The sequence below is a fragment of the Odontesthes bonariensis genome, chromosome 1 (genome assembly GCF_027942865.1).
Source record: "Odontesthes bonariensis isolate fOdoBon6 chromosome 1, fOdoBon6.hap1, whole genome shotgun sequence".
NCBI classification, from domain to species: Eukaryota; Metazoa; Chordata; class Actinopteri; order Atheriniformes; family Atherinopsidae; genus Odontesthes; species Odontesthes bonariensis.
The window spans coordinates 43,114,404-43,132,825 of record NC_134506.1 but is presented as its reverse complement, the minus strand read 5'-3'; the positions used below and the strand labels follow the sequence as shown (position 1 = coordinate 43,132,825).

General features: G+C 40.3%; 1 protein-coding gene across 1 annotated transcript; it reads right to left on the bottom strand.

The window, feature by feature from the left end:
- Positions 1-855: 855 nt before the first annotated feature.
- LOC142382021 (uncharacterized) lies at positions 856-18,349 on the bottom strand. Its single transcript, XM_075467453.1, has 13 exons — positions 18,211-18,349; positions 17,255-17,466; positions 12,646-12,786; positions 12,291-12,408; positions 9,376-9,562; positions 7,948-8,089; positions 7,685-7,840; positions 7,399-7,454; positions 5,839-6,014; positions 5,358-5,758; positions 5,168-5,264; positions 2,516-2,735; positions 856-2,431 (listed from the first exon to the last, which is right to left on the bottom strand). The coding sequence occupies exons 1-13, from the start codon at positions 18,331-18,333 to the stop codon at positions 2,223-2,225; spliced, it is 2,238 nt and encodes a 745-aa protein (XP_075323568.1). The 5' UTR covers positions 18,334-18,349; the 3' UTR covers positions 856-2,222.
- Positions 18,350-18,422: the final 73 nt, after the last annotated feature.

Sequence of the window (18,422 nt, the reverse complement as noted above, 5' to 3'; positions counted from 1 at the left end):
TGGTGAAGAAGGAGCTGAGCCAGAAGGCGAAGCTCTCGATTTACCGGTCAATCTATGTTCCTACCCTCACCTATGGTCACGAGCTGTGGGTAGAGACCGAAAGAACGAGATCAAGAATACAAGCGGCCGAAATGAGTTTCCTCCGCAGGGTGTCTGGGCTCTCCCTTAGAGATAGGGTGAGAAGCTCGGTCGTCCGGGAGGGGCTCGGAGTAGAACCGCTGCTCCTCCGCATCGAGAGGAGTCAGATGAGGTGGCTCGGGGATCTGGTTAGGATGCCTCCTGGACGCCTCCCCGGTGAGGTGTTCCGGGCCCGTCCCACTGGGAGGAGGCCCCGGGGAAGACCCAGGACACGTTGGAGAGACTATGTCTCTCGGCTGGCCTGGGAACGCCTCGGGGTCCCCCCGGAAGAGCTGAAGGAAGTGGCCGGGGACAGGGACGTCTGGGTCTCTTTGCTCAAGCAGCTGCCCCCGCGACCCGATCCCCGGACCAGCGGAAGATGATGGATGGATGGATAATAATAAGGAACGACTCGCTGTGGCGACCTCTGATAAAGAAGTCAGCAGCCAGGTGACCGACAAAAAGCACAAATGGGGACAAAGGTTTCATCATCTTTGCATTTCGGTGCCCAGATCACCGACTTGTGGCCAGAGTCCGTGCACGCAGAGGAGTTTTAACGTCCCTAAAAAGCAAGTTTCACTTCCAGTTCGGAGACATTTTAAAAGATTATCTGTGAAGATCATCAGTCCAATCAGAGTTGGGATTTCCCTTCCCTCTAAAAGTCCGGTATTATCACTCATATGTTTTATATCTGGTATTGATTTAATTATAAAGTTCAAACAACATGCACACAAAACCTAAAGACAGAGATATTTTTTTATTATCCAAGTAGGACTTAAATACAGTGTGAAAACAGCCCATTTCCCTGTTTATTGTAATGCAAACACGGTGTTTCTTTCTTTGTCTAATTCTTTAAAACATGTGCTTTATATATTTAGAATAAGAGATTATATGACTTCTTAAAAAGCAAGAACCCAAACCAACAAAGTGTAAATATATATATATATATTTTAGTATTTCTTTCTGCACTTCCAAACCTTTAACACCTTCAGATGATTGACGGGAAGTGGATCATTTCTCTCATTTCGCTACATGTTGACACAATGAGGACAGTCACATGAGTAAAATCCAGCAGAACCGGTTTAAATGGAATTTGTTTTTAAAAATGAGCACCTGTTTCAAACTTCAACACGACCTTATTTATTGTAAACCGGTTGGATGAGCCCTTCAAACTTCAGCTTTTGTTCTCGTTAGTTAATTTTCAGAGAAGATTCCATCGGCTTTTTTTCCTTTTCTTACGCTCACAGTGCAGCTACAGCGAACCCCGGGTTAAAAAATATCAACCCGGTGTTTTATGTGATGATGGGAAATAAAAGATATGATGACATGCAGCTCCTGTCAGAAGCAACCCGAGAGTATTCCAGTACCTTAGAGCTGTCAACGCCCAATTCCAAAGACGTCTGCCAGCCTCAGAGCGGAATATCTTTGATTGACAGGTTTACTGTCTGTCTTTTAAACGCTCCTCCTGGGGTTTATTCACTTTAAACTCATTAAGTCCTCCTTCCTCACCTTGTTTCTCCTCTGACACATTCCTTCTCTCACCATCATTAGATTAAATAGCTGCAAAACTTCCATTATCGCCATTTACATAAAGTCCAGTACAATCCAATAAGTATAAATCTTTTTTTTTTTTTTACTTTTTCTTTCACACAGTGCTCAGTTATTCGTGTTTTTTTCTTGTTTTAATGCTGAATGCTGTCACATCAACCATGAGGATGATAAACGTATCCTGTCCCCGAAAAAAAGAAATAATCTGACACCTTCAGGCTGTTTGTGACGGTTGGGAAATGAACTTTACAAGCCTGGACTAACAGAATATTTCAACCCATTAAGCTTGTTATCACGAGATAATGACATAATAAACCCATTGCCACAAAAAAAAAAAACAGCTTTGTAGTCTAAAGACAATGATGGCCATCTTTAAAAGGATAAAAAGGGGATTACAATAACAGTGATGATAGTTACTTTGTTCTAATTTATCTTTCCCCAGCTGTGGATTATGACCGTCTCTTTACCTGAAAGCATATTATGTAGCTCGTATGAAAAAGGAGGAAGGATTAATGAATGCATACAAGCCGGAGGTGAGTATTTGAGATTAACTGGGTTTAGGTCTCGAGGTCTGGTTCTATGAGAACATTGCAATCTTCCATTTTTCTCCTCCTGTTGTAGTGACGAACGATCACGGCCATCAGCACGAGGGACACTATGAAGGCAGAGGCAAAGACCACAGTGGAGATGTTGGATGTTAAGACCTTCTTGAATCTCCATCCGTCTCCGCTCGGTCTGATGTCTGAAGATAGGGGTGGATAATTCACTGAAAGACAGCAAGGAAAAGATTAGTTTTTAGACGGACGGGCGGGCGGGAGGACAGCCAGAGGGGTCGTAGCGAGTAGCTTACCTGCAGCGAGTGTGTCGCCCTTCTTCTCTACGGCATCTTCAACTGCTCTGGGGGCAGCTGGCCCCACAAACCTCAGGGGACCCTGGGTAATGTAGTGGCCACCTGTTTCCATGCTCAGCCCTCGTCTGCGTCTGCGGGACGGATCCTTCAGGCATCCCTGAGCACATCTGGAAAAGGGACTCCCAGGTTCACACAGGATGACTGAGCAAGTGATGTACACCTGCAGGGTGGCACATAAAGAGTGTTTGGAACTGAGGAGTTTTTCACATGACACGTGGCATATGTAACCGTTCTTTTACTCTCATTCTGTAGCAACTTGTTGTGTCAAAGCCACGGAAATGGATGTGAACGGAAGTTGTTAATAACTTTGTAATAACAAGAGAGTCAGGAAAAGAAAGGGATTGGGAGAATGACAACCTTTGGTTTATTTAAGTTCCACCAAAAATCATCTGAGGGCTTTTTATAGAGAAAGAAAACAGGCTCAAGTTCAACTAAATACAGTCCAGTTTAGTCCGACTATATTCCAATTCATGCCATTTCAGTCTATGCTACTATACACTGTCGAGCTCAGAAAACGAAGAAATCATTTTTATTATTAGGGCTGGGCGAGTTAACTCGTTATTATCGCGTTAACTTGTTTATTATTTAACGCCGATAAATATTTTATCGCGCATTAACGCAGGTTTTATTATTGTAAAAGTCTGTTGAATGCATCACATTCACACAGTTACAGCAAACACCACGAAGCATGGAGGAATGAAATAAAGATAAACTAGCAGGTAACATCACCGCTACAGGTGCTCCTCGGTCTCTGTGTGAAGCTAACGGAGCTAACCGGCGCTACTTCCTGTTTTACTTTTTTCAACATAAAAGCACGTATTTCAAAATAATTTTTTTTGAAACTCCTGCATTTACAGCCAAGTTGAATTGTCTTCTCAGCGTAGTAGTTCCAGTCTAAAATATCACTTAAAGGTAGGAGATCCTAGATTTTGAGTCCAGCGAAGCTGCATTTTGAAAATACACCGGTAAAAACGTCCCAACCCTTTTCTTCACTTTCCCCCCAAAGCCACGCCTCTAGAGTACATGAGCGCTGTTCTGACAGCAAGCATCAATCGCTGCCGTATTTAGTATTTAGTATTTAGTATATGCTAACTATACGTTTAATAATGCTAGGTGCTAGCCAAGCTTGCTCTAGTTGAGCTTCCTGCCAAGCTTCTGGACGCGTAATTCGTTCACGGAGCAGGGTACGCGCACAGGGGGAAGGAGGGGAGGGGGGAGCAGATTGCAGTTTGATAGACGGCATCAGAATCCAATCATTGTGAACGGTCCGTTCAGTATGATTGGATACTGTTTTTCCTAGATTGTACGTTCTAGAGGCCACTAAAACTTTTCATATTTGTGTCAAAACTTTTAATTAATTGGTTGCAATGGGGGTGTGAAGAGTATTTCAAGCAATATGTAAAAAAATGCTCCAGAAAAAGATCCCCTACCCCGCCTTTAAAGGCAAAACACACAACTGATAGCAGCAAGTCATTCAAGGAAACAGACAGTGGAGCGAGGCTTCTACATAAAAACTACAGAAAGATGCTGATGTTAAAAGTGTGTTTGCACAACAAATGTTATGGCACTTTCATTCATATGGCAGCACATTTAAAATAAAGCTAAATGCTAAAAGCTATACACTACTTTTGGATTCATTTTTGGATTTTGCGTACAAATGCGATTAATCGTAATGAATCAGGGAAATCATTTGATTAATTAGATTAAACATTTTAATCGTTGCCCAGCCCTATTTATTATTTGATCTCCTATTTTGAGCATGCTCAGGGAGCTGGGTGAGAGTTGAGAGGAAGAGCTCCCTTTGAAAAGAGAGAGACGCCGAAGAAGGGCGGCCATTTGCGGTCCGGTTGGGGGAAAAATGGGCATCTTATGGACGAACCCATCTCAGGTCCTAGATGGCTATATCTTGATTGGAAATGACTGCATGGACTCAAAATAACGGATATCCAGGAAAAAGTCAGACCTCACAATCGCTTGGCCCTATTTTCTCTCCCTTCGTATCACTGCCTGCAGACCGTGCAGACCGAAGTGCAGACTGAGCAGTCCCCTGCTTCCGAGCAGCAAACACCGTAACAGGCGCGGCTGTCAGCAGGCGGCAGCAGGCAGTGATACGAAGGGAGAGAAAATAGGGCCAAGTGATTGTGAGGTCTGACTTTTTCCTGGAGAACCATTTTGTGATGCAAATGTATTACTCTTTTGAACGCATATTGTTTTGAGAAGCAAGACGCTTTATTTTCGGAACCCTAGCAAACTAGCCGGACTACCTTCATCAACACCAAAACGAGGCTGGAACTCTGCTCACAGGATGCAGCAGGGGGTAAGAAGATGTTCAGAAATGATGTTGCTGATATGGGATGTCACACAGCTTCATGTCAAAAGAGGCGAACTATCCCTTTAATTATCTTTGGTTAATCTAGACACGTGACAATGAATGATGTAATGTCTTAATTTATTGATATCTGTAAGGTAAACAACATGTGAGTCTTTGTTGTTTAAAGTAAGTTAATTAACACTTTAAGAAGTTCATATTCTGAGTTGGACTAACTCTCCATCCTCACGTTTTAGCATCAGCTCTCCATGACGCCAGTTTACCTGCTCGTAGTTTCCTGTGAATTTGAAGGCTTGAACTTCAAAGTTGAATGACGTCTGATCGGATGGGTGAATTTTAACTGTTTCATCCTCCAAACACCTGAAATAAAAGGAATGGCACAAGGTACGGTGAATGAAAGATGACGCCGGGCTCCTCAGAAACATTTTTAACAAAGAGAGCGTCACCACTGACCCGTTCTTAATGAGGTCATAAAAGAGGACGTTGTCAGGGTTGTCATCAGGAGTTGCTTTGCATGATTCCACAAACAGAGTCACATTTGGGAGTTCGGAAGTAGCTTGAATGCCCATATAAACCATTTCCAGCAGCTTGACTTGCACCGGGTAGGCGCTGGCCTCCACCTTACTCGTAAACTTCTTATCGCGGAATATCTCAAACGTGTAGCCGAAGCTGCCGAAGCTGGACTCGGTGAAGATGTAGTCGGACTTCTTGAGGTTGTAGTAGCTGGAGATGCTGATGGTTTTGGGAAAATCGCAAGAGAAGTCGATCTGAACCGACTTTCTGCGGATGATGATCTCCTCGGGCATTTCGAAGGAGTTGATTTCGTTCTTGAAGACGATGAAGTCACCTTTATCCTGAATTTGTGACAGATGAATTTGTTAGGAAACTAAGCGGAAGAGAGGAATATTTCCACCCTGATCTATTTTTTCTGTACCTCAAATATGGTGCCGCAGGCGCTGAAGGAGATGGTGCCGATGATGTGAGTGCTGTTGGAGGTGAGCGAGCACGAGGGGTCTCTCAGCTTGAGAAAGTTCTCGTCGATGTCAGGCATGGAAGCTTTCTCCAGAACCACCGTCATCTTGTTTGTTGAGCAGTGAACGGTGGCCTTGCCTGTAAAAGACAACCACAATCATTTTTAAGCTGTAAGATTGTAAAGAACTTTGGTCTTCATGAAGAGGAGAACCAGACAAAAACAACAATCAGGGACTGTTGAGCAGCTGAAATCTGGGATTCAGCAGGAATGGATCCAGATTCCTCTGAAAAACTGGTGTCCTCAGTTCCCAAAGCGTTAAAAACTGTCATAAAAAGGAAGCTGATGGAACACGATGGGAAACATTCAGATTCTACATTTGGTTCTGTTCAAATAAAATCGACAAGTGAATACACGGAGAATCTAATAAATGGGGTTACTTATTTTAATTTAATTTAATTTAATTTAATTTAATTTAATTTAATTTAATTTAATTTAATTTAATTTTATTTTATTTTAATTTTAATTTTAATTTAGTTTAATTTTAATTTAAATTTAAATTTTTTAAGATTTTATTCTTGATTTAGGGCAGTGTGGAAGCCCTGCAGAGAAAAGTGGCGCTTGGTCCAAAGAGGTTTTACGGGGATTGTGTCACAACCAGAGTGTGAAGCGATCTGTGGTGTTACTGCTACCGGGGAACTCCCCGGTGGGCCGCTGGCTTAAGCCTCGTTTCCACTATGCAGTCCGGTACGGGTCGGTTCAGAACGGTACTGGTCGAGTGGCTTTGGTGTCAGCTTACGTTCCCACTGTACAAAGAGGACCCTCAGGGGTGGGCGGACTACTAAAACAAACGGTGGCGCTTATTAAAAACCTAACATTCACAAAATAAAAAAGATGCCTTGTCCCTATTAGTGCCACATGAATTAAATCTCCGTTTGTCTCAGGCATCCAGCAGAAAATAAACGTCAAAGTTCAGCAAAAACAGGCTTGGGGCCTCTCTTTCACAACAGCACCTCGAGGCTTTCATGCTCTTGGCGACTCAGCCGGATGCACTAGATGCTGGAGAGTGATGAGATAATAGATGGTGTAGCAGCAAAGAGTCAGTTACTCATAGAGCAAACAATGTAGGTTCACAAAAGCAGAAGCTTAAAGTTTAAAGGTTACTTTGTTGATGGCAAAACAGTTTGTTATAGTTCACCATTTGGCTATATATCTATAGGCAAGGCAAGTTTATCTGTAAAGCACAATTCAACAACAAGGTGATTCAAAGTGCTTTACAGCTACATTAAAACAGTAGAAATAAAAAGCATGATTTAAATTTTAAACAAAAAAGAAAGAAATAAGAACAATAGATAAAATCAGATAAAATCAGTAGTTAAAATACAATCTATACATGTATGTTGTTGCATTAAATTGCATTGGTCATCTCAGAATAAATATATATGTATTTTTTATTAAATTATTTTATTATTTTCTCCCCAGTCCACCCCCTGCTGAATCCAGAGATAAATGATGATTACAAACCTTGTGTGATAGATGATTGGGTCACCAGGACAACAACACACCGCATCTCCGATTGGCTTTGAGACAAAACATAGAAAAGAAATGTCAGGTAAGCGCAAATGTGCAAAAATAAAGACAACACTGAGATTAACATCAATAAGAGAACCAAACAGTTTGAAGATAAATGCAGAAAAAGCTGTGTGACACATTTTAAAACCTTGGTTTCATGCCGTTTTAGAAAGAACGGTCCATTCTGCCAGCAGGAAATGATAATTCGGACTTGTGTGGGTACATAAAAGTCACTCACGTTTCCTTAGTTTCTGCGGTGAAGCAGACTGGGACGAATCTGTACGTGTCGCTGTGCTGTGGCGTCCAGCTCAGAGTCACCTCTGCCTTCCCAGACTCGCCATCTTTGAACACTTTGGTCATGTTCTGGGGGCCGCTGACTTGGAAGTCTTCGATCCTTCGGGGAAATAAAGGCAGAGATGAATAAACCACCCTGCATTAGCCAGGATGAGTGCGTCCGTATCACGGGGTAAATGTCTGACGGATGTAAAGAGAAGTCAGTACGTGGCGTGGTGGGCCTGTGCTTCTGCGTAGAGCTGGAACATCTGGCCCACAGTGGCGTGAAGAAGGTCCCCGTGTGAGGGCGTCCTGGACAGGAACATGGGCTGCACGTGACCGGCCACACAGTTTGGAATGGGAGGAAGGACTAAAGCACAAACACAGATTCAAATTTGGGGGGGATTTGGCATTTTATTCTTTTTCTTTTATTAATTTTTTTTAACAATATGTTCATTGATATTTGAAATTTTAACCCCTGCCCATATACAATCGGTATAAACAATACTGCAACACAACAGCTTTCACATCCATAATTTTATTTTATTTATTTATTTTAAATATTTTTGGGGGCTTTTTTTGTGCTTTTAATGGATAGGGCAGTTGGAGAGAGACAGGAAGCAGGGGGCAGAGAGAGGGCGAAGACATGCAGCACAGGGCCGTCCGGTGCGGGACTCGAACCGGGGCCAGCTGCAGCGAGGACTGTAGCCTCTGTACATGGGGCGGCTGCATTTTATTTTTTTTAATAACATTTATTTATTTAGTAACTTTTTTTCAGGCTTTTTTTTTTTGTAAAAGTCTGTCGCTCACAGGCTTTTATTTTGTAAAAGTCTGTTGCTCACAGGCTTTTATTTTGTAAAAGTCTGTCGCTCACAGGCTTTTATTTTGTAAAAGTCTGTCGCTCACAGGCTTTTATTTTGTAAAAGTCTGTTGCTCACAGGCTTTTATTTTGTAAAAGTCTGCTGCTGTCTGCTGTGGAACAGGAAAAGAAAGTAATCGGCGGATCCACCAAACATGGAGAAGGGTACGGAACTTTTACTCGGCCATTTTCATTTTAAAGTTCTTCCAGACGGCGGAGTCGACAGAACCAAAGTCATCTGTAAACACTGCCAAGTTGAATTGTCTTCTCAGCGTAGTAGTTCCAGTCTAAAATATCACTTAAAGGCAAAACACACAACTGATAGCAGCAAGTCATTCAAGGAAACAGACAGTGGAGCGAGGCTTCTACATAAAAACTACAGAAAGATGCTGATGTTAAAAGTGTGTTTGCACAACAAATGTTATGGCACTTTCATTCATATGGCAGCACATTTAAAATAAAACTAAATGCTAAAAGCTATACACTACTTTTGGATTCATTCTTGGATTTTGCATACAAATGCGATTAATCGTGATTAATCAGGGAAATCATGTGATTAATTAGATTAAACATTTTAATTGTTGCCCAGCCCTAGTTTAGATCTAATGGTTACAGTGGAAATAAATGCATCCAAACGGTGCACCATGGACCGTTTCAGAGTAGACGAGATGGGAATACTCATCGTAAAACATAAAATGTGATGAGACCATGGCTGTGGCCTCCATGAATGCCTGCTATCGGTCAGACAGTTTGTCTTTTTGAGTCTCTCAGTCTTATCAAACACTGAAATGACTCACCCTCCATTGAGAACTGCAGCTTCACTCCGCAGAGAGGAGGCAAGGTCTGGTTGGAGGCTTCCCGAAACACAGATGTTCCATCTGCGTAGGTCAGCGTGACGTTTTTGGTGGAGTGGTCCTCCAGCATCAGCTCAAACACGTGGACACCGGTTTGGACTGCGCCCGTGCTTTTCAGAGTGCACTCGGTCTGGAAGTGAAACGGAAACCCAGATGAGGAGGACGGACACATTCCTGCTTCCTTTAACACTGATCCTGGGAGAGATCGGCCTAAAGTAAGTCAAGCTCTCTTTTTCTGTTTGTTCTGGCTTACAGTAGGTCCTCAGAAAGTTTGGTAATATCGATAAACATACATTACTATTACGATATTATACTGTATAAAGGCAATCAGAACTATTCTGTGAATTTGCACAATGAAAGAGGAGTGATAAGAGCTTTATAACCAGAATTGCAGGTTCGTTGTTTGAATACTGGATGGTTGTGACAGCGCCATTGGCTCCCTTAATTTCATTGTCATCTTTTTGCAAGAAACCTTGGTGTTATCCTAGAAAGAAACTTTAGGTTCGATAAACATATGGGCTGGGCGAGTTAACTCGTCATTATCGCGTTAAAGGGATAGTTCGCCTCTTTTGACATGAAGCTGTATGACATCCCATATCAGCAACATCATTTATGAACATCTTCTTACCCCCTGCTGCGTCCTGTGAGCAGAATTCCAGCCTCGTTTTGGTGTTGACGATGGTAGTCCGGCTAGTTTGCTAGGGTCCCGAAAATAAAGCGTTTTGCTTCTCAAAACAATATGGGTTCTAAAGAGTAATACATTTGCATCACAAAATGGTTCTCCAGGAAAAAGTCAGACCTCTCTTGGCCCTATTTTCTCTCCCTTTGTATCACTGCCTGCTGTGCAGACCGAGCAGCAAACACCCTAACAGGCGCGGCTATCGCTAGGTGGCTGTACGCATTGATATGAAGGGAGAGAAAATAGGGCCAAGCGATTGTGAGGTCTGACTTTTTCCTGGAGAACCATTTTGTGATGCAAATGTATTACTCTGTTGAACGCATATTGTTTTGAGAAGCAAAACGCTTTATTTTTTAAACCCCAGCCAACTAGCCGGACTACCTTCGTCAACACCAAAACGAGGCTGGAACTCTGCTCACAGGACGCAGCAGGGGGTAAGAAGATGTTCATAAATGATGTTGCTGATATGGGATGTCATACAGCTTCATGTAAAAGTCTGTTGAATGCATCACATTCACACAGTTACAGCAAACACCACGAAGCATGGAGTAATAAAATAAAGATAAACTAGCAGGTAACATCACCGCTACAGGTGCTCCTCGGTCTCTGTGTGAAGCTAACGGAGCTAACCGGCGCTACTTCCTGTTTTACTTGTTTCAACATAAAAGCACGTATTTCAAAATAAATTTTAAAAAAAACTCCTGCATTTACAGCCAAGTTGAATTGTCTTCTCAGCGTAGTAGTTCCAGTCTAAAATATCACTTAAAGGCAAAACACACAACTGATAGCAGCAAGTCATTCAAGGAAACAGACAGTGGAGCGAGGCTTCTACATAAAAACTACAGAAAGATGCTGATGTTAAAAGTGTGTTTGCACAACAAATGTTATGGCACTTTCATTCATATGGCAGCACATTTAAAATAAAGCTAAATGCTAAAAGCTATACACTACTTTTGAATTCATTTTTGGATTTTGCGTACAAATGCGATTAATCGGGATTAATCAGGGAAATCATGTGATTAATTAGATTAAACAGTTTAATCGTTGCCCAGCCCTAATAAACAGATATCCCATATTGTCAAGACACGCTTCTTTCAACTTAGACTGTCGGCAAAAGCGAAAGCTTATCCTCCAAGGAAATGTCCTTGAAAGATTAATTCACACTTTCATTACGTCTGCTGACCACTTGCTGACTGGAAAGAAAAGGCGTGCAGCACATCACCCCCTGTCCTCGCCTCTTTTACACTGGCTGCCGGTTCATTTTAGGATCCAGTTTGGCCCCACCTTATTTATCAGAGCTAGGTCCCTCGGTCCAGGCTCGAGCCTTCTCAGTGGCTCCTAAGCTGTGGAACAGCCCACCTCTCCATGTTAGAGCTGCACAGTCTGCTGGGCATTTTAAAAGAGCATTTTAAAACACTCCTCAAAACGCATCTCTTCTCCTTGGAGTTCACTCCCAGCTGAGCTGGGAATCTTGGCTCTCTGGCCTTCTCTTTATCCCTCTCACTCTCTTTTTATTTTCACTTTTAATCTCAATTTGTTTTATATTGAATGATTAGTATCCCTTGTGTATCTCTAAGTAATTATGTTGGCATCCACAGCACTGCATTGAAGTGGTTTGCGTCTTACTTGTCCAGTAGAACCTCCTCTCTCCTGTGGAGTCCCTCAAGGATCTATTCTTGGCCCTGTCCTCTTCGCATTCTACATGGTACCACTTGGGTCAATTATAGCCAGGCACAACCTTTCTTTCCACTGTTATGCAGACGATTTGCACATTTATCTACCATTGAAGCCAAATAGTAACGGTGCACAACATTCTTTGTTTAATTGTGTTGCTGATATTAAGCAGCGATTGGCCCAAAGTTTTCTTCATTTGAATGATGACAAAACTGAATGCATTGTGTTTGGGGACACTGTGACGGCTGGCTTTGGCACCTCGTCTTCAAAGCTTAGTTCAACCGTCAGAAATCTGGGAGTGACCTTTGACCTTTGATCTGAGGTCGGACAAACAAATTAACAATGTCGTCAGGACTAGCTAAAATGTTTTTAACTCGTCATGACCTTGAGAAGTGCTTCTGTGCAGCACTTTGGTCGACTGAGGTTATTTTAAATGTGCTCTATAAATAAACTATGACTATGGTTACAGCCCCTGCTCTATAGATGCGTATTGATCGTGGATTACCTCATCCAGGTCAACGTTTGGAGGCACCGTGGCATCTGTAGCGAAGCGGCATCTGACTTTATCTCCATCTGGATCGTGAGCCAGAAGACGGACTTGTTTGAAACAGTTCTGAGGAACCCTGTGTGGGAGCACAGCACAGTTTATTATCTCACATCAACACAGCTCGGTAAAAAGTTTGGAGAATCGATAAATATAATCTGCTCAGTGAGTTCTTCCTTCTTTTAAATAATGTTTCAGTCAAAGCTGATACCAGGATCTATTAATTGGATTTTAACAGACAAATAATGTTTATTTCAGAAATGAAGCACAAAGCCAAAATCTTGTGATTTTATGTTGAAAAGGAGCAACTTTGTACCGTAAAGAAGACACTGTTGTGGTCACGGGACATCTGTTGATGGCGTGGGTGTCAGATCGAGTTCCCAGGTCCAGCTTGGCGTGAGTCGTCCAGTCTTTTTTGTTTCCTTCAACGTTAGAGACCCAGCAGCAGCCCGAACCCCTGGAAATAATGCAGGGAAACGTGTTCATGCTCATAAACTGACACCCGGCTGACCCCAGTCATCACCAAATAACTGAGATTATATAGAAGTAATAATAATAATTATTCAAACTCTGATGGATGAAAATACTTCAAACAAAGCAGCTGCTGTTTGGGTGAAGTGTTCCCTCTGAGCTGAGAGCCAGAAACGCATTTTTTTATTTGTGTGATTTATATACAAAGTCATGTTAAAAATCTATAGATAAAATCATATATTATTTATATTTGTGTTATTTATATCTTCTCTTCTGCAAGCAGTACTCTGTTGTTATAAAATGCATTATTATTATCATAATTACTATTATTAATATTATTATTAGGGCTGGGCAACTATTCATTTTTTTAAATCTAATTAATCACATTATTTCCCTGATTAATCACGATTAATTGCATTTGTACGTAAAATCCAAAAATGTCTCTCTGCCCCCTGCTTCCTGTCTCTCTGAACTATCCATTAAAGGCACAAAAGCCCCCCCAAAATAATAAAAAATAAATACATTTAAAAAAAAACTTAGATATTTAATGGCTATAAAATATTTATCACCGTTAAATAATTAACGAGTTAACTTGCCCAGCAAGTTATTAATATTATTGTATCTATATTTGGTGACAGTATTCGTACATTATGATAATAAAAACACTCACATTAATTTTAACAAAATAGAAATAGAATAGAATAAAATAGAAAAATACTTTATTCAAATTAGTCAAGTAGCTCAAAAAATTATTCATATTTACAATGATTGTATATTAACAACAATAATAATACCAATTCTAAAAAAAATACTACTAGTAACTAACAATAATAATAATAATAATAAATGAATAAATAAATAAATTATTATTTTTTTTTTTTAAAGAATGAAAAAAAAAAACAATAAATAACAACTCAAGACCTTTGAGCTTATTTTAGACTTTAGGGAAAGCTACATATTTATATCCGGTTCTAATGATAACAGACGTTAGAAGAAGCTCAAACCGTTCAACTGAAACTACAGAAAGTGGCAGAAAAACTGGAGAAAACTGTCTCCATGTGGATCAAAGATGGCAGCTGATCCTTTCTCAGCCATCTTTTTATTCTGTAAAAATATCCGTGACTGAACGATGAAGTGAAGCTTCATGTGAAAGTCAAATTTCTGCCATTTTCGCCTAAATCAGGTCTTTAGTTCAGGAACAACAAAGCAAATATCTTTACTGTCAGTGAGTTAAAAGAGGATGTTTAAAGGTATTTAAAGAAAGTTGAGTGTCTAACAGCAGAAACATGGAATTATTAAAGGTAGCTTCACCATCTTGATGAGGACAGGCAACAAAAGTTGAGTAAGACTTTCACCTCTCGACTGTTGACTTATCAGAAATATGAGGAAATGATGCGGCGTCGACTCTTATTATTGTCTTCTCGCTTTGTTCTTTTACATTTTTGGTTGTCACGGAGGCCATTAAGGCTTGTTGTAACAAAAACATTCCCACAACACGATCACGGCTGCGTTCTTTCACGGTTGCCAGAGTGTGACGGTAAGCCAGCCTACCAGCATCCTCACACCAGAGCAGCTCCCAGGAGGAATTCACCCGAACACCTGAGGTGGATGTCATATGAGCATGTAAAGAGTTTTATTTAAGATTTGTTTGTCCATCAGAGGATAGACTTTAAAGTTCTGATGCTGGTCTATAAAGCTCTGAATGGTCCAGGACCAGAATGCATCAGGGACCTCCTGACCCAGTATGAACCTTCCAGACCCCTCAGCTCATCTGGATCCGGTCTTCCATCAGTTCCCAGAGTCAGAACCAGACATGGAGGAGCTGCATTCAGCTTCTATGCTCCACATGTCTGGAACAAACTCCCAGAAAGCCTCAGATCAGCTGAAACACTCAGTGTGTTTAAGTCCAGGCTGAAGACACACCTGTTTTCAGCTGAATAAAACTCCAAATCTGAAGCTTGAGTTTCAAAACTTAATCACATTTTAACTCCTGATTTTATCTATTGTTCTTATATCTTTCTTTTTTTGTTCAAAATTTAAATCGTGCTTTTGATTTCTACTGTTTTAATGTCTCTGTAAAGCACTTTGAATCGCCTTGTTGTTCCAATCCAATCCAATTTTATTTATAAAGCACTTTACAAGTGCTGTACAGAAAAATAAAACCAAAAAATTTGAAGAATAAAATACAAGAATAAATTAAAAGACATACAACATCTATATAATTTAAAATTTTAATTGAAAAAATCAATTAAAATAATAATAATAATAATTATACATTCAACATCTCACATTGTTGTTGAAATGTGCTGTACAGGTAAACTTGCCTCGCCTTTGTTTAATAAGCTCAGAAACAGTCTTTAACAAGGACATGAAGTCACATGACAAAGCAAATTGTTTTCTTAAGTATTTGATTGACGGATAAGTTGTTTGACGGATAAAGTGTCCTCAGACTGTTCCGTAAGTATGTGGTCTGGTGGGCCGGTGTCTTTGCCTCCGGAGCTGCAGAGTTCATTTACCCCGAGGCAGAACTCCACCCCGTGTCAGAAATATTCACCATCCAAATTCTGGTTTAAAGAAGGAAAAACGCTCAGCGGCAGCTCTGCTTCTTGTCACTTTTTCACGAGCCAAACTCATCTTCCTTCGTCTATTTGTTCAATTCAAAATAATAATTTGAGAATGCGCGCCTTGTACTGAAGCTGAACGAGCCAATCACTGCTGCCACCGGACAGTTAATAAGGAAAGATCTGCAGCCTGATTTCAGACCATTTCTCTCCTCCTGCTGGGACACTTGTGAGGTCATCACGATCATTTATGTGGCGAACAGACGACGTATTCAGTCTGGAGTAACTTTTTATTTGAGCTGCATTAAAAATGACAGAAAAAAAATGAACTTTGACTCTTGAATAACTTGCTGAGTCGTATATTTTTGTTCTTCTTGCAGGAAGAACATTTTTATTCAGTCATTATTATATCGTTTGTACCGTAAATAACCGTAAAGTGCAGGATGTATGGAGTGTATCTGTTCGAAATCTGTTCTAATGAACATTAAAGTCAGTAATATGCTTCGAGTCCTCCTTTTCTTCTGTATCTGAGAGAAAAGTTGTTAAAACTTTTTTTGCTGGGCCTCTTAAAGAAATCTTATGTCTGCTCAACTCTCCAGACACCAACGCCTGCACTGGAAAAAATGCCCCTCCAAAAATAAGTAAGAAAACAACAAATACAAGACGTTTTTGCTTGAAATAAGCAAAAAAAAATCTGCCAATGGAACTAGTGAAAATTGGCTTGTCAAGATTTCTTGAAATAAGATGTGATATTTAGGACTTTTGAGATAAAAGTGATTTTGAAATTAGCACTCAAATGATTTAAGTAACATTTAATGCTGTAATATCAAGTAACACTCACTTGCCAGTATAAAGTAAATGTTACTTACCATAAAACATCACAGTTTTGAAGATATTAAGTAACATTTACTTAATTACATCTAAGTTTTAAGTTATATTTATTTAAACAAATTAAGTAAAGTCTACTTGTTTTTCATAGGCAGGAACATCATTTTACTCAAAATTTTAAGTAAATTTTATATATAATTCTCTGACGGTTAGATTGAGGAGAACCATCAAGAACATTTAGATCAGGGATGGGCAACTTCCATGATACAGAGGGCCAACATGGAGGGTCACATGACCACGCGCTTCCAATAATTGGATATGAAAGACGCCACAAATGATTCTCAATAAGAACACATTTTATATGAATTTATATCTGTATGTTTATTGCACCAACACACAACTATTTTTTGCATATAAATGCATTTTAACACGTCCTTAATAAGCAACAAAGACAAAACATTTGCTTAAAAAAAAGTGCAAAAAGGAATCTGAACTCCTTCATAACAAAGAACAAAACTGAAGAGGTGCTCTTCTTCCCATTTTGGCTGAAAAATGCGATTTTCTCGGTCCAGTTTTCTCTTTTTGCCACTGCTGGTGGCCATGGCTCTTGGCTTTCCTAGTCGCTGTTGCGGAAAGCAGCCCGGGCCCCGCTATTGTTTGCGTATGGCGCGCCCTCTATCGGTCAACAGTATAATTACAAGTTTTTAGTTTTTTTTTAAATTATTAAATTATTATTGATCTATTTGCGGGCCGTACTGAGTGAGGACGAGGGCCGTGTGCGGTCCCCGGGCCGCCAGTTGCCCATCCCTGATTTAGATAATGTTCGTAGCATTACATTTATTTCAGAAAATCTCAAAACAAACTTTCAGGGAACATTTCTGCAACTAACGAACAAGATTTCTTTTTCTGGGAACCAAACATCTGTTTGTGTTTTCATGAGGCTGCCTCGTGCTGCTCGTTCACCTCCACGCCTTCAGCACTTTGAGGGTCACCTGATCTGCATTTTATTCTTATTTAACCTTTAATTCACCCAGAAAAATTCCACTTCTCGTGTTCTGGACTCACCTCAGACTCAATGTGGTTCTGTTACTCGGGAATGTTGCTGTTGTGCGTCCCTCAGACTGGCACCACTTGTTCTGACCCGTGCCGCCCTCGTCCGTTTGCACAACAGCCGACTCGTCCACGTTTGTGCACACCCCGGCCTCGCATGACAGGGATTGGTTCTGGTTCTGGTTCTTACAAGCATTTCGACCGTTCTGTCTGTGATAGTACGTCACCTGTAGGATTTGGAATATAATCCAAAAATAATCATTAATACGTGCATGATTCCATATTTCAAGCACTTTGAATCGGATTTAAGTTGCAGTGGACGCAGTTTTGATGAAAAGTGTTGGATCTGGATGACACGGATCTACAAAACTGTTTTTTTTTTACATGACAGCGGGTTCTTAGATAGATAGATAGATAAGTACTTTATTCATCCCAATTTGGGAAATTGTTGTTGCAGCAGCATACAGTAAAAGATATGTAAACAATTAAAGTAGAAACAATCAAATAGAATAGAATAAAATAAATAGAATAAAATAAATATAAAATAAAATAAAATAATAGTGAATAAACATTAGCTATATACAATATGAAGTTTTTTTTTTTTTTTTTAGAGCAGGAAAACAATGCCTTGTCTCTGATTCTGCTCACAAACACAATGATTTCACATAAATATAAGAAGTTTAAGCTAAATCCAGGTTATTACACTTAACAAACTGTGAAGTATCCATGTAAATACCTGTGTAATGTAATGTTTCATAAGTTCCTGATAAGTCTAGATCAGAATCAGACTCAGAAAAGATTTTATTGACAAGTAATTTTCCTACATTAGAAGGAATTTGGCCAGGTCTGTATGGTGCAATAGAACAAAAAATATATATAATAATAATGAAACATAATAATAAAAATATGTGTACAAAGTATTAGTATTATTATTACTTTAGATGTTTAAAGAAGGGATTAAGGTACTGTACCGTAAATGTTTCATCTTTTGTCTTTCGTGGAGCCACGAAACTGACGCTATCGCCATAAAAGCTGAGAGCTGAACTCGTCCCCGATAAAGCGAACAGAAGTAGAAGAACTGCACCTGCCTCCATGATGCCTCACTGAATCTGCGCCTGCCAAACCCTGTACAGTCTGTTTTATAGTTGCACTATGAGGAGGCGGTTCCCTTTGAATCTTTACA